The 19046-nt window shown below is 46.0% G+C and overlaps 1 protein-coding gene and 1 long non-coding RNA gene across 6 annotated transcripts in view; one reads left to right on the top strand and one right to left on the bottom strand.

The window, feature by feature from the left end:
- Positions 1–19046, top strand: part of LOC138746187 (uncharacterized) — a 21920-nt gene extending 2874 nt beyond the window's left edge. The window contains exon 2 of the long non-coding RNA XR_011346766.1: positions 17470–19046. This is a non-coding gene — a long non-coding RNA (uncharacterized lncRNA). The remainder of the gene's footprint in view (positions 1–17469) is intronic.
- Positions 2949–19046, bottom strand: part of lrrc56 (leucine rich repeat containing 56) — a 162305-nt gene continuing 146207 nt past the window's right edge. For 4 of the 5 annotated variants that reach the window (XM_069904033.1, XM_069904049.1, XM_069904057.1 and 1 more), the window contains 5 exons: positions 16992–17131; positions 14935–15107; positions 12858–13158; positions 10853–11046; positions 2949–3953 (listed from right to left, as the gene is read on the bottom strand). In XM_069904033.1, the coding sequence (XP_069760134.1) occupies positions 10860–11046; positions 12858–13158; positions 14935–15107; positions 16992–17131 (801 nt within the window). In that variant the 3' untranslated portion in view covers positions 2949–3953; positions 10853–10859. Of the gene's footprint in view, positions 3954–9889; positions 11047–12857; positions 13159–14934; positions 15108–16991; positions 17132–19046 lie in introns of those variants that run through there. The other variant, XM_069904041.1, reaches the window with a different exon arrangement.

Genomic DNA, 19046 nt, shown 5'->3' with positions numbered 1-19046 from the left:
TATGCAGACTTCTGTGTTACACAAAGTTTATTTCCTGCCTAGCCTGGCAAACGAGGGCCTGTCTTGCCAAGACCTTTATTGTAGAGACGGGATGATCAGAGAGTCAGGAGCAGGCAATGTGTTTGAGGATGGGCCTATGCACTATAGGACACAGGCTGTGCTGGAGATTAGTCACACAGCCTCTCCAGAACTTAGGGAGGGGCCTGGGATCTGAGCATGAGGTCAGAGATAGCAGAGCGATGGGTAGTCAACTGACCATAAAGCGAGTGGTCAGCAACCGGACAACTAGTCTGCCAGTAAAATCCAGCTCCAGCAACAGACCCACTGCACCTCAGACCCAGGTACAGGTCAGAGACTTGAATAACATTAGGCGCTTTCAAGCAGCCTTGTAAAATCGGGTTAACCGAGCAATTTGCCCGGTTAGTGCCCCACTCACAAGGCAGCTTGAAAAGATCCTAAATGTGAGAGGTAGAGAAGGGCATCATACCTGCATACGTCCCCCTGGACACTTCCCAGGTCAGATGTGGAGCTTCACAAGTCCCCTGGATACTGCCCAGGTCAGACTTGGGGGTCCACATGTCCCCTGGACACTGCCATGATCAGACCTGGGGTTGGCTTGCCATGTCGACACATTGCCAGAGGATGGGAGTGGTTAGCAGGCTTGGACAGCAGACAACATGGAACCCGCTAGAGTTAAACAGGAATGTGTGCAGACGCGGCGACTGCAGTGCAATGAACCCCCATCAAAGTGAGAGCTAAAAGCAGGCAGGTGCCTGAATACTACGGTTGGGAGGAGAAAAGAGAACAAGCCTACAGGTCAGAGGTGGATACGGGTGGGCAGGTAGAAGAGAAAAAGGCTGGGAAATGATGGGAAGGGGGAGGGCAGATCTTTGAATGAAGAGGAAAAGGATTGGGGAGCTGATGGAAAGTTGACTTTGGGTCTGGATTAAATTGAAGCTGTAAATCCCTCTACATCTAAATGACTCACATCAGCCTCCCCCACCCCACCCCCCCCCCCTCCAAGGCCAAGGTCTTCTCTACATCCATCCTTGTATCTTTCATGGACAGCAACCCACTGAGGGAAGCTCCCACCGTGAACAGCTTCCTTCTTAACTTCAAGGTAGAAGAGATTGTCGGGCATGTCACCACCACGCACCATGACTGACACGGTGCAGGAGAATCTCATTGTGTCTGTCCATCCCACAATGAGACCCTTCCCTGCCCATTTTTTTGTCTTCAGCAGTAAATCAATCCCACCCCTTTATTATTCATTGTCCAAAAGTTACAAGTACTGCCTTCGTCTACAATTCATACAAAACATAAGTTACAAATGAAACATGATTATCTCCATCGATATCATCAAACCCATTGGAAGACGACCGTTCCAGGAGACCCTCCAAACGGCCCGTGAGCACTGAGAGCTCCTTCTCCAGGGATACATCGCCACACAGGTGTCCTCAGAAGAGGGGCAGGTAGTCAGCCCAAGCTGAACCCTTGACTGCCCACTGCCTGGACCCAATAGATGGCCATCTTGGCCAGACCCAGTACCAGACTAATGAGGACAACTCTAGACTGACCCCCCCCCCCCCTTCCGTACCAGGTGCCCAAAGATCAGGAGCTTGGGTCTGAAATACAGCCAGAACTTGAGGAACAACCCCTTCAAGCCCACGAGCAGGGGCTCCACCCTTGCACACTTCATATCTCTGTGAAACACGGTCTTAACCAAGCTGCTGAAGTGACAGACAGCTGGTGAGTCCGTGAATCAGTTCAACTCGTGACTAGACCCACCGCCTTTGCGCCACTTCATGTTGTGTTCTCTAAAATCACTCAAAGTTCACCACACAAAAAAAAACTCGTGTTGAAGGAGCCATGGTATGTGATAAAGTTTAGGGTGAAATTATGTTCAGGAAACCTGCAGGTTCAGCAAAAGCACACCCTGTGGAAATGGTGAATCAGAAGCTGTGAGAACGCCAGGCAACACAAAGGTGGTGGGTGAGGGGTTGTTTACAGTACTCCCTCCCCTTTGATCAGCAAAGCGCTAGAGAGATTTTCCCTCCATTTTCACACTCGTAATGGACGGGGTGCCATCGCTCCCCACTATTATCTTTGTGCATTTTCTGACCGTGATAGTTGGGGGACAAGTACCATGACCGCATCCTCATCTTCCAGTGATGTAAAAGAATTCCCGGCCACAGGGGTCGTTGAAATCACTGACCCAGCACAACTCCTGTAGGGCCCAGGTCTTTCAGAAGATGGGTCTGGAATATTTTCAAGAAACAAACAATCCAGACCACTGTATAAAACAATAGTCCACAACAGAAGAGGGAAAGTCTCATGCTTATTGAAGACGTGCTAACTTAGCCCACCTCAAAGCAGACCATCCCGTATTCCCCACATCGAAAACGAGAGTCCAAGATGTCACACCTTTATCTGGATGATGAGATAGCAGAGCAATGAACAGAAATCCCTGGATGCTTTGTGAACTGGCTCCCTGGCAATCTGCCAAAGCCTCGCAAAATCCTCGAAGGTGAGGCCAAGGCTCCCAGGCCTGCGAAATGCTATCAAAAAGTCATCAACACCCGACCGACGAGCTCATCAGTAAAAACTGGAGGTGGGGTCACTAATGTTAAATTTTTAACAAGCAAATTAGCCAAAATATAGCAGTTCTGCGGTGGGGTAAATCCACCCTGGAAACTGCCAGCTAATTGCTGGAACTGCGTAGTTGGAGACAGCAGAGCTTTACTCACAAGCAACGGATTTCTCCTGAGCAAGAATTCTACCCAAGTACTCCCACACCACACACACAAACCCTCCTTTCCATTCAAATCCCATTTCAGACGTTTAAATCATTTATCTTTCTCCATCTTCCCAGCGGTGCAGACCATGACCTCTGCCCCCCTACTACCACAATGTTACCCCCCCCAGTGAGACACTCCCTCATTTTACAAATCTGCTGTTTTATTTATAAAAACAATCAATTTTAAGCACTGACAATCCAAGAATTTAAGTAAAAATAAATATTAAGTACAATTCTACATCATTCTTTCCATCTCATTTGACCAGGAGGTACATCACATTATTGCACAGCACTGATGGTTCAATCCCCGGGGTGAGGGTGGGTGGTGGGGTTTAAACACGGTCGCTGTTGCTTTACAAAGCTGCTCTTTTAGGTCAAGGCTTCCAAGACTCTGGACATAATAGACTTAGCCAGCTGCTTCCTTCCTATGAATTTGGCAAAGGGCAGGCCGCCCCAAGCACTGAGGAGGTACAAGGAGAAGCAGGTGAGATGAGTCGGTGTACGTAGATCATAGTACACGTGCAGTCAATTTCAAGGACGGTGCCTTCCCTGCAGAATTCACACACTGCTTACACAAAGACGGAGAAAAATTAACCGAGTGTGGCAATGCGTGCCAGAGTCTATTGTCATTCCAGCCCATGGCAGGTTCTTGCTCATGCAGACGTCCAGTTGTGTTCTCTAAAATCACTCGAAGTTCACCACAAAAAAAAACTCGTGTTGAAGGAGCCATGGTATGTGATAAAGTTTAGGGTGAAATTATGCTCAGTAAACCTGCAGGTTCAGCAAAAGCACACCCTGTGGAAATGGTGAATCAGAAGCTGTGAGAACGCCAGGCAACACAAAGGTGGTGGGTGAGGGGTTGTTTACAGTACTCCCTCCCCTTTGATCAGCAAAGCGCTAGAGAGAGGCCCACTTTACACTTGAATGGCGTGGCCTACTTACTGCCCACTTCCACAACTCTTTCCGGGCATCACAAAGGAACATCATTTACACTTCAAAGTGGAGCAGAGCATCAGGAAAGGCTGCAGCCTTCATCAACCCCCAGGGCACTTCACCCGAATACGTGTGTACATGCTGCCTTCTCTCCAGACCTCTGCCCTGGCAATGGAGGCCAATGTGCCTATTGGGATATATATCCATTCTGCACTGTTCATTCCTGAAGAAAAGCACAATATATGTAGAACAGAATGTTCAATTTCATGACAGGCCTGGCTTTTAAGGTACTTCACTCTAATTATTCCACAGTTCAATTTATGCATCAACTGACATGTTTCAGATTTAAATGCTGAACCCTCAGATAAAAGCAAGAAGGATGAGGAGCCCACACAACACTTCTGTACCACTGCTGGATTCTGAAGGCTTGCAACCTTTGTGAAGATCAGACTCAATGAACAAAGCAGAGGGACATGACAGGCATTGGGATGCTCCTCAGCTTTGACACTCAGGGGATCCCTGTACACTGCTCTCCCTTTGTTCTTTTCTCTGACAGTCCCCTGCAAAAGCAAGCCATGCACCTCCCAGCTGCCACATAATGGAACCAGCGTTGCTTCAGAATGACTTGCAGCAATTCTATAAAACATCACTTATTGCCAAGAGAATTACAGTTCAATATCAGATTTCTGAATGGACAATGAACCACAGACCCTACCTCACTTACTCTTCTTCTGAACTGATTTATTTATTTTAAAAAAAAAGTAATTTATCACAACTTTGGACCTGTCACGCTGCTGAAAAACAGTGAATTTTGTGACATAAATTCTGATTATGAGTCACACAGACACATGAAGACAACAACAGGTTGGAATGACATAGGCAAATAGCGCCTTTGGAAGACTACACAAAAGAGTCTGGAAAAACAACCAAATGAAAAACCTCACAAAGATAAGCGTATACAGAGCCGTTGTCATACCCACACTCCTGTTCGGCTCCGAATCATGGGTCCTCTACCGGCATCAACTACGACTCCTAGAACGCTTCCACCAGCGTTGTCTCCACTCCATCCTCAACATTCATTGGAGCGACTTCATCTCCAACATCGAAGTACTCGAGATGGCAGAGGCCGACAGCATCGAATCCACGCTGCTGAAGATCCCACTGCGCTGGGTAGGTCGCGTCTCCAGAATGGAGGACCATCGCCTTCCCAAGATCGTGTTATATGGCGAGCTCTCCACTGGCCACCGAGACAGAGGTGCACCAAAGAAGTGGTACAAGGACTGCCTAAAGAAATCTCTTGGTGCCTGCCACATTGACCACCGCCAGTGGGCTGATATCGCCTCAAACTGTGCATCTTGGCGCCTCACAGTTTGGCGGGCAGCAACCTCCTTTGAAGAAGACCGCAGAGCCCACCTCACTGACAAAAGTCAAAGGAGGAAAAGCCCAACACCCAACCCCAACCAACCAATTTTCCCTTGCAATCGCTGCAACCATGTCTGCCTGTCCTGCATCAGACTTTTCAGCCACAAACGAGCCTGCAGCTGACGTGGACATTACCCCCCATAAATCTTCATCCGTGAAGCCAAGCCAAAGAAGAAAAACAGTGCAGAGAAGCATTTGCAAGCAACTTGCTGGACATTGAGCTGTAAAGATATTTGGAAAGGAGGGCCTGAGGGTGGAGGAGAGGTGAGGTGGAGAGATTGTATGGTAGCTCCAGTGCAGAAGTAGTTGGCAAGCACCAACAGTGCAATAATCATAATATATCCATAAACTCAAACTAATGCATTGAGGAATTGTGAAGGGTGGTTGTGAACAAGGTGACAAGGATTGGAGGTGAGGGAGACTGCAGGTGCTAAACATGATCTGCCTAAGGAATTCATCGGGTCAAGCAGCATCAGTGGAAGAAAAAGAAAAGTTGACGTGTCTGGTGAGACTTGGGATATGTAGAAGCGAAGCCAAGAGGCCAGGACTGAAGGGGAAGGGCAGGGTGAGATTGGTGGACCAGGGAGAGGGTCACCACTCTCTTTAGCCAGAGAGTGGTGAACCTCTGGAATTTGCTACCAGGGGAGGCTGTGGAGGCCAGGTCATTGGGTGTATTTAAGAAAGAGATTGATAGGTATCTGATTAGTCAAGGTATCAAAGGTATGGAGAGAAGGCATGTGTGGCTAAGTGGGAGAATGGATCAAATTTTTTAAAAATGTAGTCATACAGCATGGTAACAGGCTCTTTTGGCCCAAGAGCCCATGCCGTCCAAATACCCCAGTTAAATTAAATGGTAGGAGGAAATTAAAGCCCTGGGGAAAACCTATGCAGACATGAGGAGAATGTACACACTGCTTACAGAGAGTGCAGAATTTGAACCCTGGTCCTGAATGCAGGCACTGTAATGGCATTACGCTAACTGCTACGCTAATTGTGCCTCCCTACTCAGCTCATGATAGAATGGTGGAGCGGAGTCAATGGCAGAATGGCCTCTTCTGCTCCTATATCTTATGACATACAGAAGCAGTAGATTGGGGGAGAGAGGCCAAAAGGGGTCAGGTGGAGGAAGGTGAGTCACAGGATGGGCTGGGCGATTTACACCCCCTGATGCTGCATCATGCCCAGCAGAGTGAGTTGGGTGGTGAGGATGAGTTGCTCAGGGACTGCAACTTACTTGGTCAGCAGGATGGACTGTGCTCAGTCAACTGATTCATTCTGCAAATCCAATTACTCTTCGTAAGGTTTATATCACCATTGCAACAAGTGTTCATAATCACATTTGTCTCAGAAAAATAGAATGAAATCACATGATTACTGAGCAAGAGTTTTCCCGACAACAAGGGCGAGTCATTTGATTAGCTGGAACCATGATGTCAGTTAGGTTTACAAATACTGACAACTTACTTTCTTTTATTGTTAATGGCTGTACATTAGTTAGATGTGCAGTCTGGTGTGATATGATTGGGAAGGAATCGTGTGCATAGAAACAATTCATCTTTGGACATGACCATTTAATGTTAAGTATTCCTGATGTCATTTGAATTATTAAAGGAATCGATAAAATGGAGTCCAGTTGACACATTTGAGATAGGGATATACAGCCCATAAACAGGTTCTTCAGCCCACTGTACTAATGCTGACCTTCATCCTTAAGACCATAGACCATAAGATATAGGAGGAGTAGGCTATATGGCCCTTCAAGACCATTTCACATTCCATCGTGAGCTGAACCATTCTCCCACTCAACGCCACTCCCTGCTGTCTCCCCATAACCTTTGATATCCTGAAGGTAAACTTGCAGGTTGAGAGGGTGGTGAACAAGGCAAATGCAATGCTGGCATTCATTTCAAGAGAATAGAGATGTGTGGAGGCTTTATAAGGCACTGTCGAGACCTCACTTGGAGTAATGTGTGTGCAGTTTTGGGCTCCTCATTTAAGAAAGGATGTGCTGACATTGGAGAGGGTTCAGAAGAGGTTCCCAAGGATGATTCCAGGAGTGACAAGGTTATCATATGAGTAACATTTGGCAACTCTTGGCCTGCACTCATTGAGAATGGGGGGGGGGGGGGGGATATCTCATTGAAACATATTGAAATTTAAAAGGCGTGGACAGAGTAGATATAGAAAGGTTGTTTCCCATGGTGGGAGTCTAGGATAAGACGATTGAAGGATCTGGAATTTTCAATTTTCTCCCTATTTAGATAATATTCTGTCCATTTATTTTTTTTCTAAGTGCATGACCACACACTTTCCAACATTGTATTTCATCTGCAAGTTCTCTTCCCAGCCTCTTGATATGCCCAAGTCCTTCTGCAGCCTCCATGTTTCCTCAACACTATCTGCTCCTCCACCTACCTTTGTATCATCTGCAAACTTGCCCACCGAGCCATTCATTCCCCAATCTAAATCATTAATATTCTACACAAAAAGCAGTGGCCCCAACACCAACCCTGGAACACCACTAGCAACTGGCAGCCAAGCAGAATATGATCCCTGTAATCAAACTCTCTGCTTCCTGTCAATCAGCCAGTGCTCTACCCACACTAGTGTGTTTGCTGTTATACCAGGAACTCTTAGGTAGCCTCATGTACAAGCACCTTGTCGACTACCTTCTGAAAATCCAAATACACAACATACACTGGATCTACTTTATCCAGCCTGTTTGTCACTTCCTCAAGAATTCCACTGGGTTTGTCAGGCAAGATTTTACCTTGAGGAAACCATGCTGCCTTTGGCCTATCTTGTCATAAGCCTCCACGTACTCCATAACCTCATTCTTGACAATCGACTCCAATATCTCCCCAACTACTGAAGTCAGGGAAACCGGTCCATAATTTATTTTCTGCTGCCTCCCTCCCTCCTTGAACAGTGGGGTGACATTTGCAATTTTTCAGTCCTGCGGGACATTACCAGAATCCTGAAAGATCATGACTGATTCACCCTTAGACCATTCAACTTTCTGAGCACTTTCTCTCTTGAAATAGTAACTGCACTCACTTCCCTTCCCTGATATCCTTGGAAATCTGGCACACTGCTAATGTCTTCCACAGAGAAGATGATGCAAAATGTATTTAGTTCCTTGTCTCCCATTATTTCTCTGGTGTCATTTTATAGTGGTCCTATATCTACTCTCTCCTCTCTTTCACTCTTTTGCATCCTCTTTGATATTATTTGCTAGCTCACTTTCATATGTCCCTCCTTATGAATTTTTTTAGTTACTGTCTGCAAGTTTTTAAACATTTCACAATCCTTTATCTTCCCACTAATTTTTGCTTCCTTGTATGTCTTCTCTTTTGCTTTTATGTTGGCTTTGACTTCCCTTGTCAGCCACAATTGTGACATTTTTCCAATTGAATATTTCAGTGTGTATCCATCCTGCACCTTCCTCCATCCATAGCTGCTCTGCCTTCCTCCCTACCAATGGCCCCTTGCAATCTACTTTAGTCATTTCCTCTCTCATGCCACTGTAATTCCCTTTACTCCACTAAAATACCAACACATCTGACCAGTTTGACTAATTTGACCTTGTTAAATCTCAAAATGAACTCAATCATATTGTGATCACTGCCCTCTAATGGTTCCTTTACTCAAAGCTCTCTCATCACCTCTGGTGCATTACACAACATCCAATACCTTGTGGGCTCATCAACAAGCTGTTCTAAAAAGACATTTTGTAGGCATTCTACAAATCGTCTCTTGCGATCCACTCCCAACCCGGTTTTCTCTTGGCTGTTAAAATCCCCCATGAATCCCATAACTTTGCCCTTCTCTCATGCCTTTTCTATTTGCTATTGCAATTTGTTGTCCACAGCCTGGCAACTGTATGGAAGTCTCTTTTTAACAGCCAACATTATCCTTGTACCCTTGCCACTTCTTAATTCAATCCACAATGGTTCTAAATCTTCTGATCCTACATCATCCTAAATCTTTTTAATGATTTAATGTCATTCCTCACCAACAGAGCCACGCCATCCCCCTGCCTGCCTGCCTATCCTTTCGATATGCTGTGTATTCTTGGACATTCAGCTCCCAGACATCCATCCTTTAGCCACAATTCCATGATGGCCACAACATCGTACCTGCTAATCTGTAGCAGTACTACAAGATCATCCACTTTATTTCTTATGCTGTGTGCATTTATATATAAAGTTTTTAGCCATGCCTTTGTTTTATTTTACCTTGTGTCCCCGTTGCATTGCAACGCATTCTCATGGCTGCAACTTTCCATCTGCCTGTCCTTCCCCAAACTCGACACCAGCTTTCTCTACTTGTGCGCCAACCACCTCTTTCTCTGTCTCTTCACTTTCACTCTTAAGTAATGGGATCTGGGGCGGGGGCTCGAGTCAGTCAGTGACAGGAGATGGGCTCTGGGTGGGCTCGTGTCCATCAGTGACAGGGTTTAGGGGACCTTGTGATTGTCATGACAGGGTCTGAGGGGGGCTTATGTCCATCAATTATGGGAAATGTGGGGGGGGGCTCATGTCCATCAGTGACAGGAGATGGAGTCTAATGGTAGCTTTGATGTCAAGCAGTGGAGGTGAGACTGTGGACTGCAGTACATGGATGTGGTGAGAGGAGTGACTGTGACAGAAACAACTGCTTGCAGTGGCCATCAGCCGCTTGGAGAGAATCAAATGAAAGCTATGTGATCAGAAGTAGGAATGAAGCCACTGGTGCAGGAAAGTTGTCTCAGGATGTGATAGGAGCAGAAGGAGCAACAGGAAGACGGAGATACACACCATCAGAATCAGAATTTATTGTCATGAACAAGTCATGAAATTCATTGTTTTGTGGCAGTATCATAGAGCAAACATTCATATAAACCACCTTACAACAATAAATAAAAATAACGTACATAAAGTTAAAGTAAGGCAGTGCTTGTGGTTCATTGATCATTCAGAAATCTGATGGTGGAGGGGGAAGAAGCTGTCCTTGGTGGTGTCTTCAGGCTCCTGTACCTTTTTCCTGATGGTAGCAGAGTGAAGAGGGGCTGGCCTGGGTGGTGGGGCTCCTTGAAGAGGCTGCTTTCTTAAGACACTGCCTCTTGTGGATCTCCTCGATGGAGTGAAGTCTGGTGCCTATAATGACGCTGGCCGAGTTAACAATCCTCTGGAGATTTTTTTTGACACCAATGAAGGTTTAGGGTTAGGTTTGACAGGCAGACAAGGAGAGGGGACAGCACAGAGGCAGCTGATGCCGCTGCCTTGCTATCAATGTAATGCAGAGAGCATCAGTAGCTGCGGAGTTGTAAGTGAAGGGCCCAAGGTCAGGTAGCTTCGCCTGTCAGTGTAAACTGATGTAGGGTAGCAGACAGAGGCAGGGAGGTGAGTACAGAAGGATGCAAGGCTGGAAGAGGATAATGGCTGAGGAAAGTTGTGAACGGCAAGGTTCCAACATTGATTTAGACAGTGTGCCAGGAGAAAGCAAGGGCAGGGGATCAGAGGGTGGGAGGGCTCTGGATCTGGGAGGATGGGATGCGGGTGGGTGATTTAGATAGGATAGACATGGGAGCTGAGGGCACTGAAATTATCATGTATTACATTCCCCATCTCAGGATCACAAAGATTTAATGCACTATGGACACCATGCAACAGGGAAGAGTTAAGGTTGAGCTAATCTCTCCAGTACTGTGGATCCTACCTGGTCATCAGCTGGTGCTGCCTCTTTTGTTGGGCAGAAGGAATGACCTGTTGGGCAACCGCTGTAAGGCAGCCTTGGCCGTCAGGGGTCGGACAGCGTTCCAGGGAAGAGGCCTCTCTGGAGATTTGGTGGACGAGCGGATTATTGGCCGATGGTTATCAAAAACTTTTTGTAATTTCCCGTCAATGAGCGGCCTGCCAAAGAAAATGAATCATCTGAGGGAACATCGGATTTTATGTTCTGGGTCATTTACTTAAATAAATTAGTATCCAGGTTTCAAACTGGCCACATGAGTGAGTCATTTCTCGTTGCTCTGGCCGTGGTTAAACAGTGGCTCCATTGGGCTGCAAGTGATGGATGTGGGGAATAAGTAAAACCCACACAAGGTGAAGGCAAGATATTTCCCCAATGAAAATGCTGGACTTTTACAACTATCTACAATCCAAAAGATTTCAACTTTTTGTTTCCTGATCTCTGGTCTGGTCACCAACCCATTGGTTGTTAAAGATGGCAAGTCCAGGTATGGGAGTGGGGACAGATGATTCACTCACAGGCTGGTAATCTGCCACTTTCATGTCCGAGCGCCAGAGGGGACCGACAAATCTATTTCCCACAACTAGGGGTGGCACAGTTAGCATAGCGATTAGTGCAAAGCTGTTACAGCGCCAATGATCGGGATGTGAGTTCGAATCCCACGTTGTCTGTAAGAGGTTTGTACGTTCTCCCTGTGTCTGCGTGGGTTTTCCCCGAGGGCTCCGGTTTCCTCCCAACCTTTAAAATGTACTGGGGGTGTAAATTGGGCAGCGTGGATTCATAGGCCAAAAGAGCCTGTTATCGTGGTGTATGTCTAAATTTAAATTTTTTTAAAGCCTTGGACTCTTCACTCTTCCTCAACCTGTGGCCCACAACGGGATATTTGTGAGGTCACCAGGTGTGCACACAACTGACATAATCATGGCCATTCTCATGGGAGACTGCAGATGCTGGAGGAACTTGGGGTCGGGGTGGGTAGGTGAGGGGAAGGTAGGTGAGGGGAATAGTGGATGATCAAAACACTCAGCTTGACCTGCTGTTCCTCCAGTAGGATGCTCTTTGGTTCCTGGAACCAGTTTTATTGCCATTTGTTGATTTCTTCCAGATCATCCATCGGCCTATTTTACTCAGGGGAAAACTTGCCCAGATGATCCAATCTCCACCACCACCACACCCCCTCCCACCCATTATGTCCTCAATCCAGGTAATGTCCTGGTGAATCTCCTCTGCACACCTTCCTACAAGCCTAACAGGACTGGGATCAATGTCTGGGGTCTGTGGTTCTGGCTCAGTGGGTCTGGGTCAGTTGGACTGGGGTCAGTAGGTCTAGGGTCAGTGGCACTGGAGTCAGTGGGACTGGGGTCAATGGGACTGAGGTCCATGAATCTGGGCTCAGTGGGACTATGTCAATGGGTCTTGGGTCAATGGGACTGGTCTGGACAGGGTTCAGGTGTCCGTGCTTTGTTGATCATGGAGCTTGAGTTGCCGGTGAATCAAATAAGAGTCTGTACAACTGCAGAGGCTGGGGATCGCTGGAGGAAAATCTGGGGACATAGAAAATGGAATCTTCTCTTTGTCTCTTACTGTAAGGGTGCGCTGGGCGACATTGATGATGACTCTTTGTCTGCCCCAAGGCAAGAAGAATGCAATTTCATGTATTCTTACATATTCTGTATTATTATATGACAAAAAAGGAATCATGAATGTTGGTCTTGGCACAGTCTTAGGGTACATGGACTGACACTTCCCCAGGGTGCACAGCTGTGTATCCCTTCCTTCTACCCTATGAAGCACAGGGCAGCATTTCCAAGCTGTTGCAGTACACAAATGTGTGGAGAAACTCAGCAGGTCACATAGCATCTATAGGAAGTAAAGGGTAACCAACATTTTGGTCTGAGCAGCCATTTGCCCCGTTTTGTCTCCCCAAAACGCTGTGAGTGTGAAATCGAAAGCCCAGCAGTATGAGTCATACCTCCCAGTGTGCAGGCCAACAGCTGCCGGTCTGGACACAGGTCTGAGGCCCTCCATGCTACAGTGGACATCTAGCCCAGTGCCAAGCTTATCCTTAGCCCTCACTCTGAGTGAAGATGTGGCTGGCCTGTCATCTTCCTGCAACCATTCATTTTCCATCTGGGGAGCTCCTCTTAAATATCTAAACCTGAAGTCGCGCACTTTGTGTGATCTTGCAGTTGGTTTCTCAGGCGATGGAGGACTTGGAGACAGTGCCTGATTAAAGGCCGTCATCAGCAAGCCTTCAGTATCAGTAGTCAAAGCTGAAAGAGAAATACATGCACTGATTAGTGAAGCACCATCTGACCTTGTCAATCAGTACACCTCTGCAAGATTGCCGAGTCTGGACTCTGCATCTGGGCCTTGGAAGGCATGTGGCCTACATTCACCTGGATGATTCTGGGCCCCACTGTGACAAGAGGTAATGGACCAGGCTGGTGTACACTGACTGCAGATGTTTAGGAGACTGTTGCAGTGAGGTGCTGAGGGTAATTCAACTTGCTAGGGTATAGGCAGAAGGACAAAACCTTTGGTCCTGGTGAAAGGAGGCCAGACGAGGGGCATGATCCTCACAGTGTAGATAACGGAAATCTTCTCTGAGCTCTGCTGAGGTCAACCTCAATGAAAACCTCAAAGTAGAGTGATTTATGGAATGTGAACCCAAACTCAGACTGATACATGGATGAGATGTAGGCGATTGCAGGCAGGTGGGAATAGTGTCTGTGGGACATTTTGGTCAGCTTGAGCAAGTTGAGCCAAAGGGCCTGTTTCCACACTGATATTGAACAGTGTTATCTCAAGGTGGTTGGATGGGCTGAATGAACCACTTCCAGCTGTTATTTACAAGCTTGCCTCCAACTCTGCTGAGCGAGCGTAGTGGCATTGGAATGAGACATGACAATAAACCCCCTACACTCTGTGCTGAACATTCCCAGCCCAGTGATTACCCCCTGAAAAGGATGCAAACTTTCCTCATCTGGGTAACAGCAACAAAGCAATGGGTTCTCGTTGTACTTCATGACACATTGACCTGTGAGGGGATTGTAGGTATCTGAAAACTAAACTGTGAGGAGCTTCACCAGCAGAATGATTCCATGCCTTGGTGTTTCTAAGGACCTGGTGCAGGGACTATGCATTATAATCTGGAGCTGGAAATTCAGAATATCAACCGTATATTACACAAAGGATGGAAATGAACAGGGTAGTAACAAAGTTCAGGAAAGTACAGACCAGTGTACTGGAGATGTTACCTCAGAAGAGGCTTCAGCCATGGGGATTTGCAAGAGATTTGGCACATTTAAGTATAAATGCATTTCAATGCTCAGCTATCATGTATTCACACCTCTGCAATCACAGTTTCGTCAAATTACCTTGAAGAAAAATTAGAGGTTTTAGGAATGGTGCTGTCTCAAGAGAAGCTAAGCAGAACCATGTGATAGATTTTTGTGAAAGAATGAAGAGGCAATGTAAATGAAATGTAGAATTTTACAGGGTGAAGGTACAGAGAGAACTGGGTGTGTTTGTAGACAAATCTTTATTAAGCTGGCTGTGTTATTAAAGGGAAACTATCCCAACAAAAGGTCATGGACCTGAAACACTGAATCCATTTTTCTCTCCACCAAAGGTTTGACAGTATGGCAGAACAACCAGGGACCAGCCCCGTATGTCAAAAATAAATGGCGTAAGTTCGTTGACAAGCAATGGCCTGGACTATTAATCGGAACCAGTAATTTAAATAAAACCACGACAGCTGGGAAATTTAAACTGAAGGAATTAAATGAATTTGCAACAAAAGATTTGTGATGGTGAAGGTGATTGTAAAATCCTGGAGTTTATTAACGTCCTTCACAGAAGGGAAGCTCCCATCCTTGCCCAAGCTGGCGAATGTGGCTGATGCTCATTAAGCCATTCTGTTTGGAAGCAAGCAGGGATGGTCAATAAACATTGGCCATGCCAGCAATGTCCATATTGCTGAATGCATACATTAAAAAAATACAGCTAACCCAAACGCTTTATTAAATCAAACAAGGTTATCTTACTCGAGGGTGAAGGGCCTTGTGGAGATGTGTGCGCAGCTTCTGGTAACAGTGAGTCACCCTGTACATCGGGGCAGTCTGCCACCTCCTCGTCATCAGTGCTGTCTTTTAGAACATCACCATCACCAATCTTTAAAACCTCCGGTCCTTGTTCCTGAACAATAGCTTCAAGGCGCCTTTTGAAAAGGGAGTTAGTAAGTGTTGGTGCAGTGTTCGTGTCTTTGATATTTCTTTCACTAAGGAAGGAGATGTTACCTCAGAAGAGGCTTCAGCCATGGGGATTTGCAAGAGATTTGGCACATTTAAGTATAAATGCATTTCAATGCTCAGCTATCATGTATTCACACCTCTGCAATCACAGTTTCGTCAAATTACCTTGAAGAAAAATTAGAGAAGTGAGAGGTTTTAGGGGGAAATAACATAATAAGAGGAGTAGACTATCTGGATGTTGAATTATAATTATACAGAACAGAAACAGGTTCTTTGGCCCAGTTTTTACACACTGCCAGGTGGTCTACCCAGCTGCCTGTATTGGGTTCCTAACCCTCTGAACCTCCTGTCCACCTGCATATCCAAATGTTTTTTAAAGGTTCTAATTGTCTCCACCTCCATCCTCTTTCTCTCACACCTCTACTCCCTTAGAAGCCTCAAGAAATTTGGCATGGCCCCAAAGTATCTCACCAATGTTTATATAGAGAGTTGTGCACACCAACTAGAAGGCCTGCTGTCTCAGAAAAGCAACTGTCCCACCCCGACCACACTCTATTCTCCACACTTAGGTTCAGCAGAAGATACACGAGTTTGAAAACACATCTTCAGACAGTCTTGCTCTGCTGTTATCGGAATACTGAATGCACCTCTCATCAGCAAAATTATAGTGCCCTTGATTTGGAGATCACGTTCATCACAGACTCATGGGGTGAGAGGTCTGTTCCTGTGCCATACCATTCTGTTTGCAGTAATGAGTTTTGGGAAGTTAAACCAAGGCAGGGCACTCCCAGTGAATGTCAGGGCCCTGACAATTGCTGAACAGAGAGGTTTAGGGGAACAGGTACATAATTTAGTTGACATTTGACCTCCTGCACACTTGTCCAGGTTAAACTCCATTTGCCACTTCTCTACCCATATTTCCATCTTTGACAATCTTCCTCAAGACTTACAACTCTGTGAATCATTGTGTTTGCAAATTTAGAATAAGAAATAGAGTTGGAGTTCAGAGAGGGAAGTCCAGAGCTCAGGGTATAGGCAGTTCATGGCACAGTTCATGGCACAATGGTGAAACGAATAATTTCAGCGATTAGGAGAGGCCAGTATTGGACAGAGGTTTCAGGAGGCTGCAAGTGTCTTCAGAGTATCAATTCCCAAATATGTACATCAATTCAACCTTCATCCTTGAGGAAATACCAGCCCATCTCAACACAGTTCTTTTTCAAAGAAAACTCTTTCATACTGGAAAGCCATCTTTCGGTTTACTTTCTGAATAGATCTGAAGAAACAACATTAAGGTAAAAAAAAAGTAAAACACGAAAGTCTGCAGGCACTGTGGTTGAAGTAAAAACACAATGCTGGAGAAACACAGCAGGTCAGTGTTCTTTATATAGCAAAGGAAAAGATAAGTAACCAAAGTTGTGGGCTTGAACCAAGGTATGAGCAAAATGTTGGCAGATGACTAAATAAAATTGATGGTGGGAGGGGCAAGGGGAGGAGCACAGGCCCACAAACAAGAGGTAATAGGTGAATAAGGGAGGGAGGGTACACCAGTAAGCAAAGGGATGGGGGAATGGTTCTGTAAATGGAGAGGAAAGGGGGTGGAGAGCTGGAGGAAAGAAGACTGAGGGATGGGGGTAAAAGAGAGAGAGGGGTAGATAGAGAGACAGACACAGACAGGGAGGGTCCTAACGAAACTAGTAGAGAAGTCTATGTTAATGCCATCTGGTTGGAGAGTGCCCAGAATTAATATTGGGTGTTGCTCCTCTGATTTATGGGTGTGGCATGAGGGCTCTTCCATGCAACTTATCAGATTTAAAGGTGTCAGCGGAGCTCGGGCTGGAGGGACCTACCTGTTGTGCTCCTCCCTCCAGGCCCTCAGCTCTGCAAAAATATCTTCACGTGTTCTACTGTCAACGTCTGGTGAATCATACGTGTGTTCTGATGCGTGAGTGAACTGAGTGAACCAATTGCTTGTGAAACTACTTGATGCCTGTGAATTGAGAGCAACAGCTATCAATACAAATCTTGCCACAACAACCTAATTTCAACCTTCATCTGATATACTCTTACGTCCTGGTGTGCATAACACCTCAGCGCCTGAAATCATGTACCAAGACTGTCATTATAGCTGGGCCAAAAGTCCACTAGCACGGTCATAGACCATGGAAACAGGCCCTTCATCCTCACACATCCATGCTAGCCTTGTTCCCTTCCCAAGCTTGTCTCATTTGCTTGCCTCCAGCCCATATCCCTCTAAACCTTTTACATCCTGTCTAAATGTCTTGTTAACATTGTAACTGTACCCGTTTCTACCATGTCTTCTGGCAGATTGGTCCATGCACCTACCGCCCTCTATGAAGATGGTGCTCCTCAAATTCTGTGGTTCATTGGTCATTCAGGAATCTGATGGCAGAGGTGAAGAACCTGTCCTTGTGCCGCTGAGTGCTGATCTTCAGGCTCCTGTACCTTTTTCCCGACGGTACCAATGTGAAGAGGACATGACCTTGGGAGTCCTTGAGGATGGAGGCTGCCTCTTGCTGATGTCCTTGATGGAGTGAAGACTGAAGCCCGTGATGTCACAGGCCGAGTTAACAACCCTGGCCTGAGTGTTGGTACCTCTGTACCAGACAGTGATGCAACCAGACAGAATTCTCTCCTCAGTACACCTATAGAGGTTTCAGAGAGTCTTCGGTGACATTCAGAATTCCTCAAACTCGTCACAAAGATTAGACCCTGGCAAATCTTAAACATAACATAACATAACAATTACAGCACGGAAACAGGCCATTAGGCCGTTCTAGTCCGCACCGAACCAAACACCCCTTTCTAGTCCCACCTCCCTGCACAATGCCCATAACCCTCCATCTTCTTCTCATCCATATACCTGTCCAACCTTTTCTTAAATAATACAATTGACTCCGCCGCCACTATTTCTCCCGGAAGCTCATTCCACACGGCTACCACTCTCTGAGTAAAGAAGTTCAATGATTGCATTGACATGGAGGCTCCAGGACAGATCCTCAGAGATGATGATACACAGGAATTTGAAGTTCTTGACCCTCTCCATTGCTGACTCCTCAATGAAAACTGGTTCATGTTCTGATTTCCTCCTCTAGTCCACAATCATCTCCTTGGTTTTGCTAACATTGAGTGCAAGGATGTTGGTGTGACACCATTTAATGACTGATCCATTCCCCCCTCCTGTACGCTTCCTCATTGCCATTTGTGATTCTGCCATCAACCGTAGTGTCATCGACAAATTTGTAGATAGCATTGGAATTGTGCCTGGCCACACATCCAGTCTGGTTTTGTGGCTTCAGAGGTGGATGATGAGGCCCATGTTGAGACTGCAGAATCTTCCTTAGTTTCTGCCATTGAAGCTGAGCCGAACACAAGGACAGGAGGTTCTCTCTGCCACTTTCCACTCTGAGCGGAAATGGGCTAGGTTTCAGGAGTCAGTGGAGATGGAGCAGTTACTGAGGCAGATCTGAGTGCACACTGAGGCCAGTTGTCTCTTCCTGTGACAATGCTTACAGCAGATGTCTGTTTCAGCAGTTTCCATGATCGGTCCAGAGATAGTTTACATTTATCTTAATGGAGAAGGAGGCCAGTGTTGCTGTAGTGAAGTTTACAGACTTGATAAAATTAGTCAGATGTGATGGTAAGTGGTAAAGCCAGCATTTCAGATTTACTGTCAGAATACATACATGTCATCACATATAACACTGAGATTCTTTTTCTTGTGGGCCAAGCAGAATTACCACTTACTGGTAGTCCAAAAAAAATGTACTCAATGTATACATGTAAACAAATAAAGAAATGTAAACCGATAACGAATGTAAACAAACCAACTGTGCAATACAGAGAGAATTTAAAAAATCAATAAAGTGCACTTCTTAAATAAA

The sequence above is a fragment of the Narcine bancroftii genome, chromosome 1 (genome assembly GCF_036971445.1).
Source record: "Narcine bancroftii isolate sNarBan1 chromosome 1, sNarBan1.hap1, whole genome shotgun sequence".
Taxonomy (NCBI): Eukaryota; Metazoa; Chordata; class Chondrichthyes; order Torpediniformes; family Narcinidae; genus Narcine; species Narcine bancroftii.
Note: the sequence above shows the minus strand (reverse complement) of the source record. Positions and strands in the feature narration are given on the sequence as shown.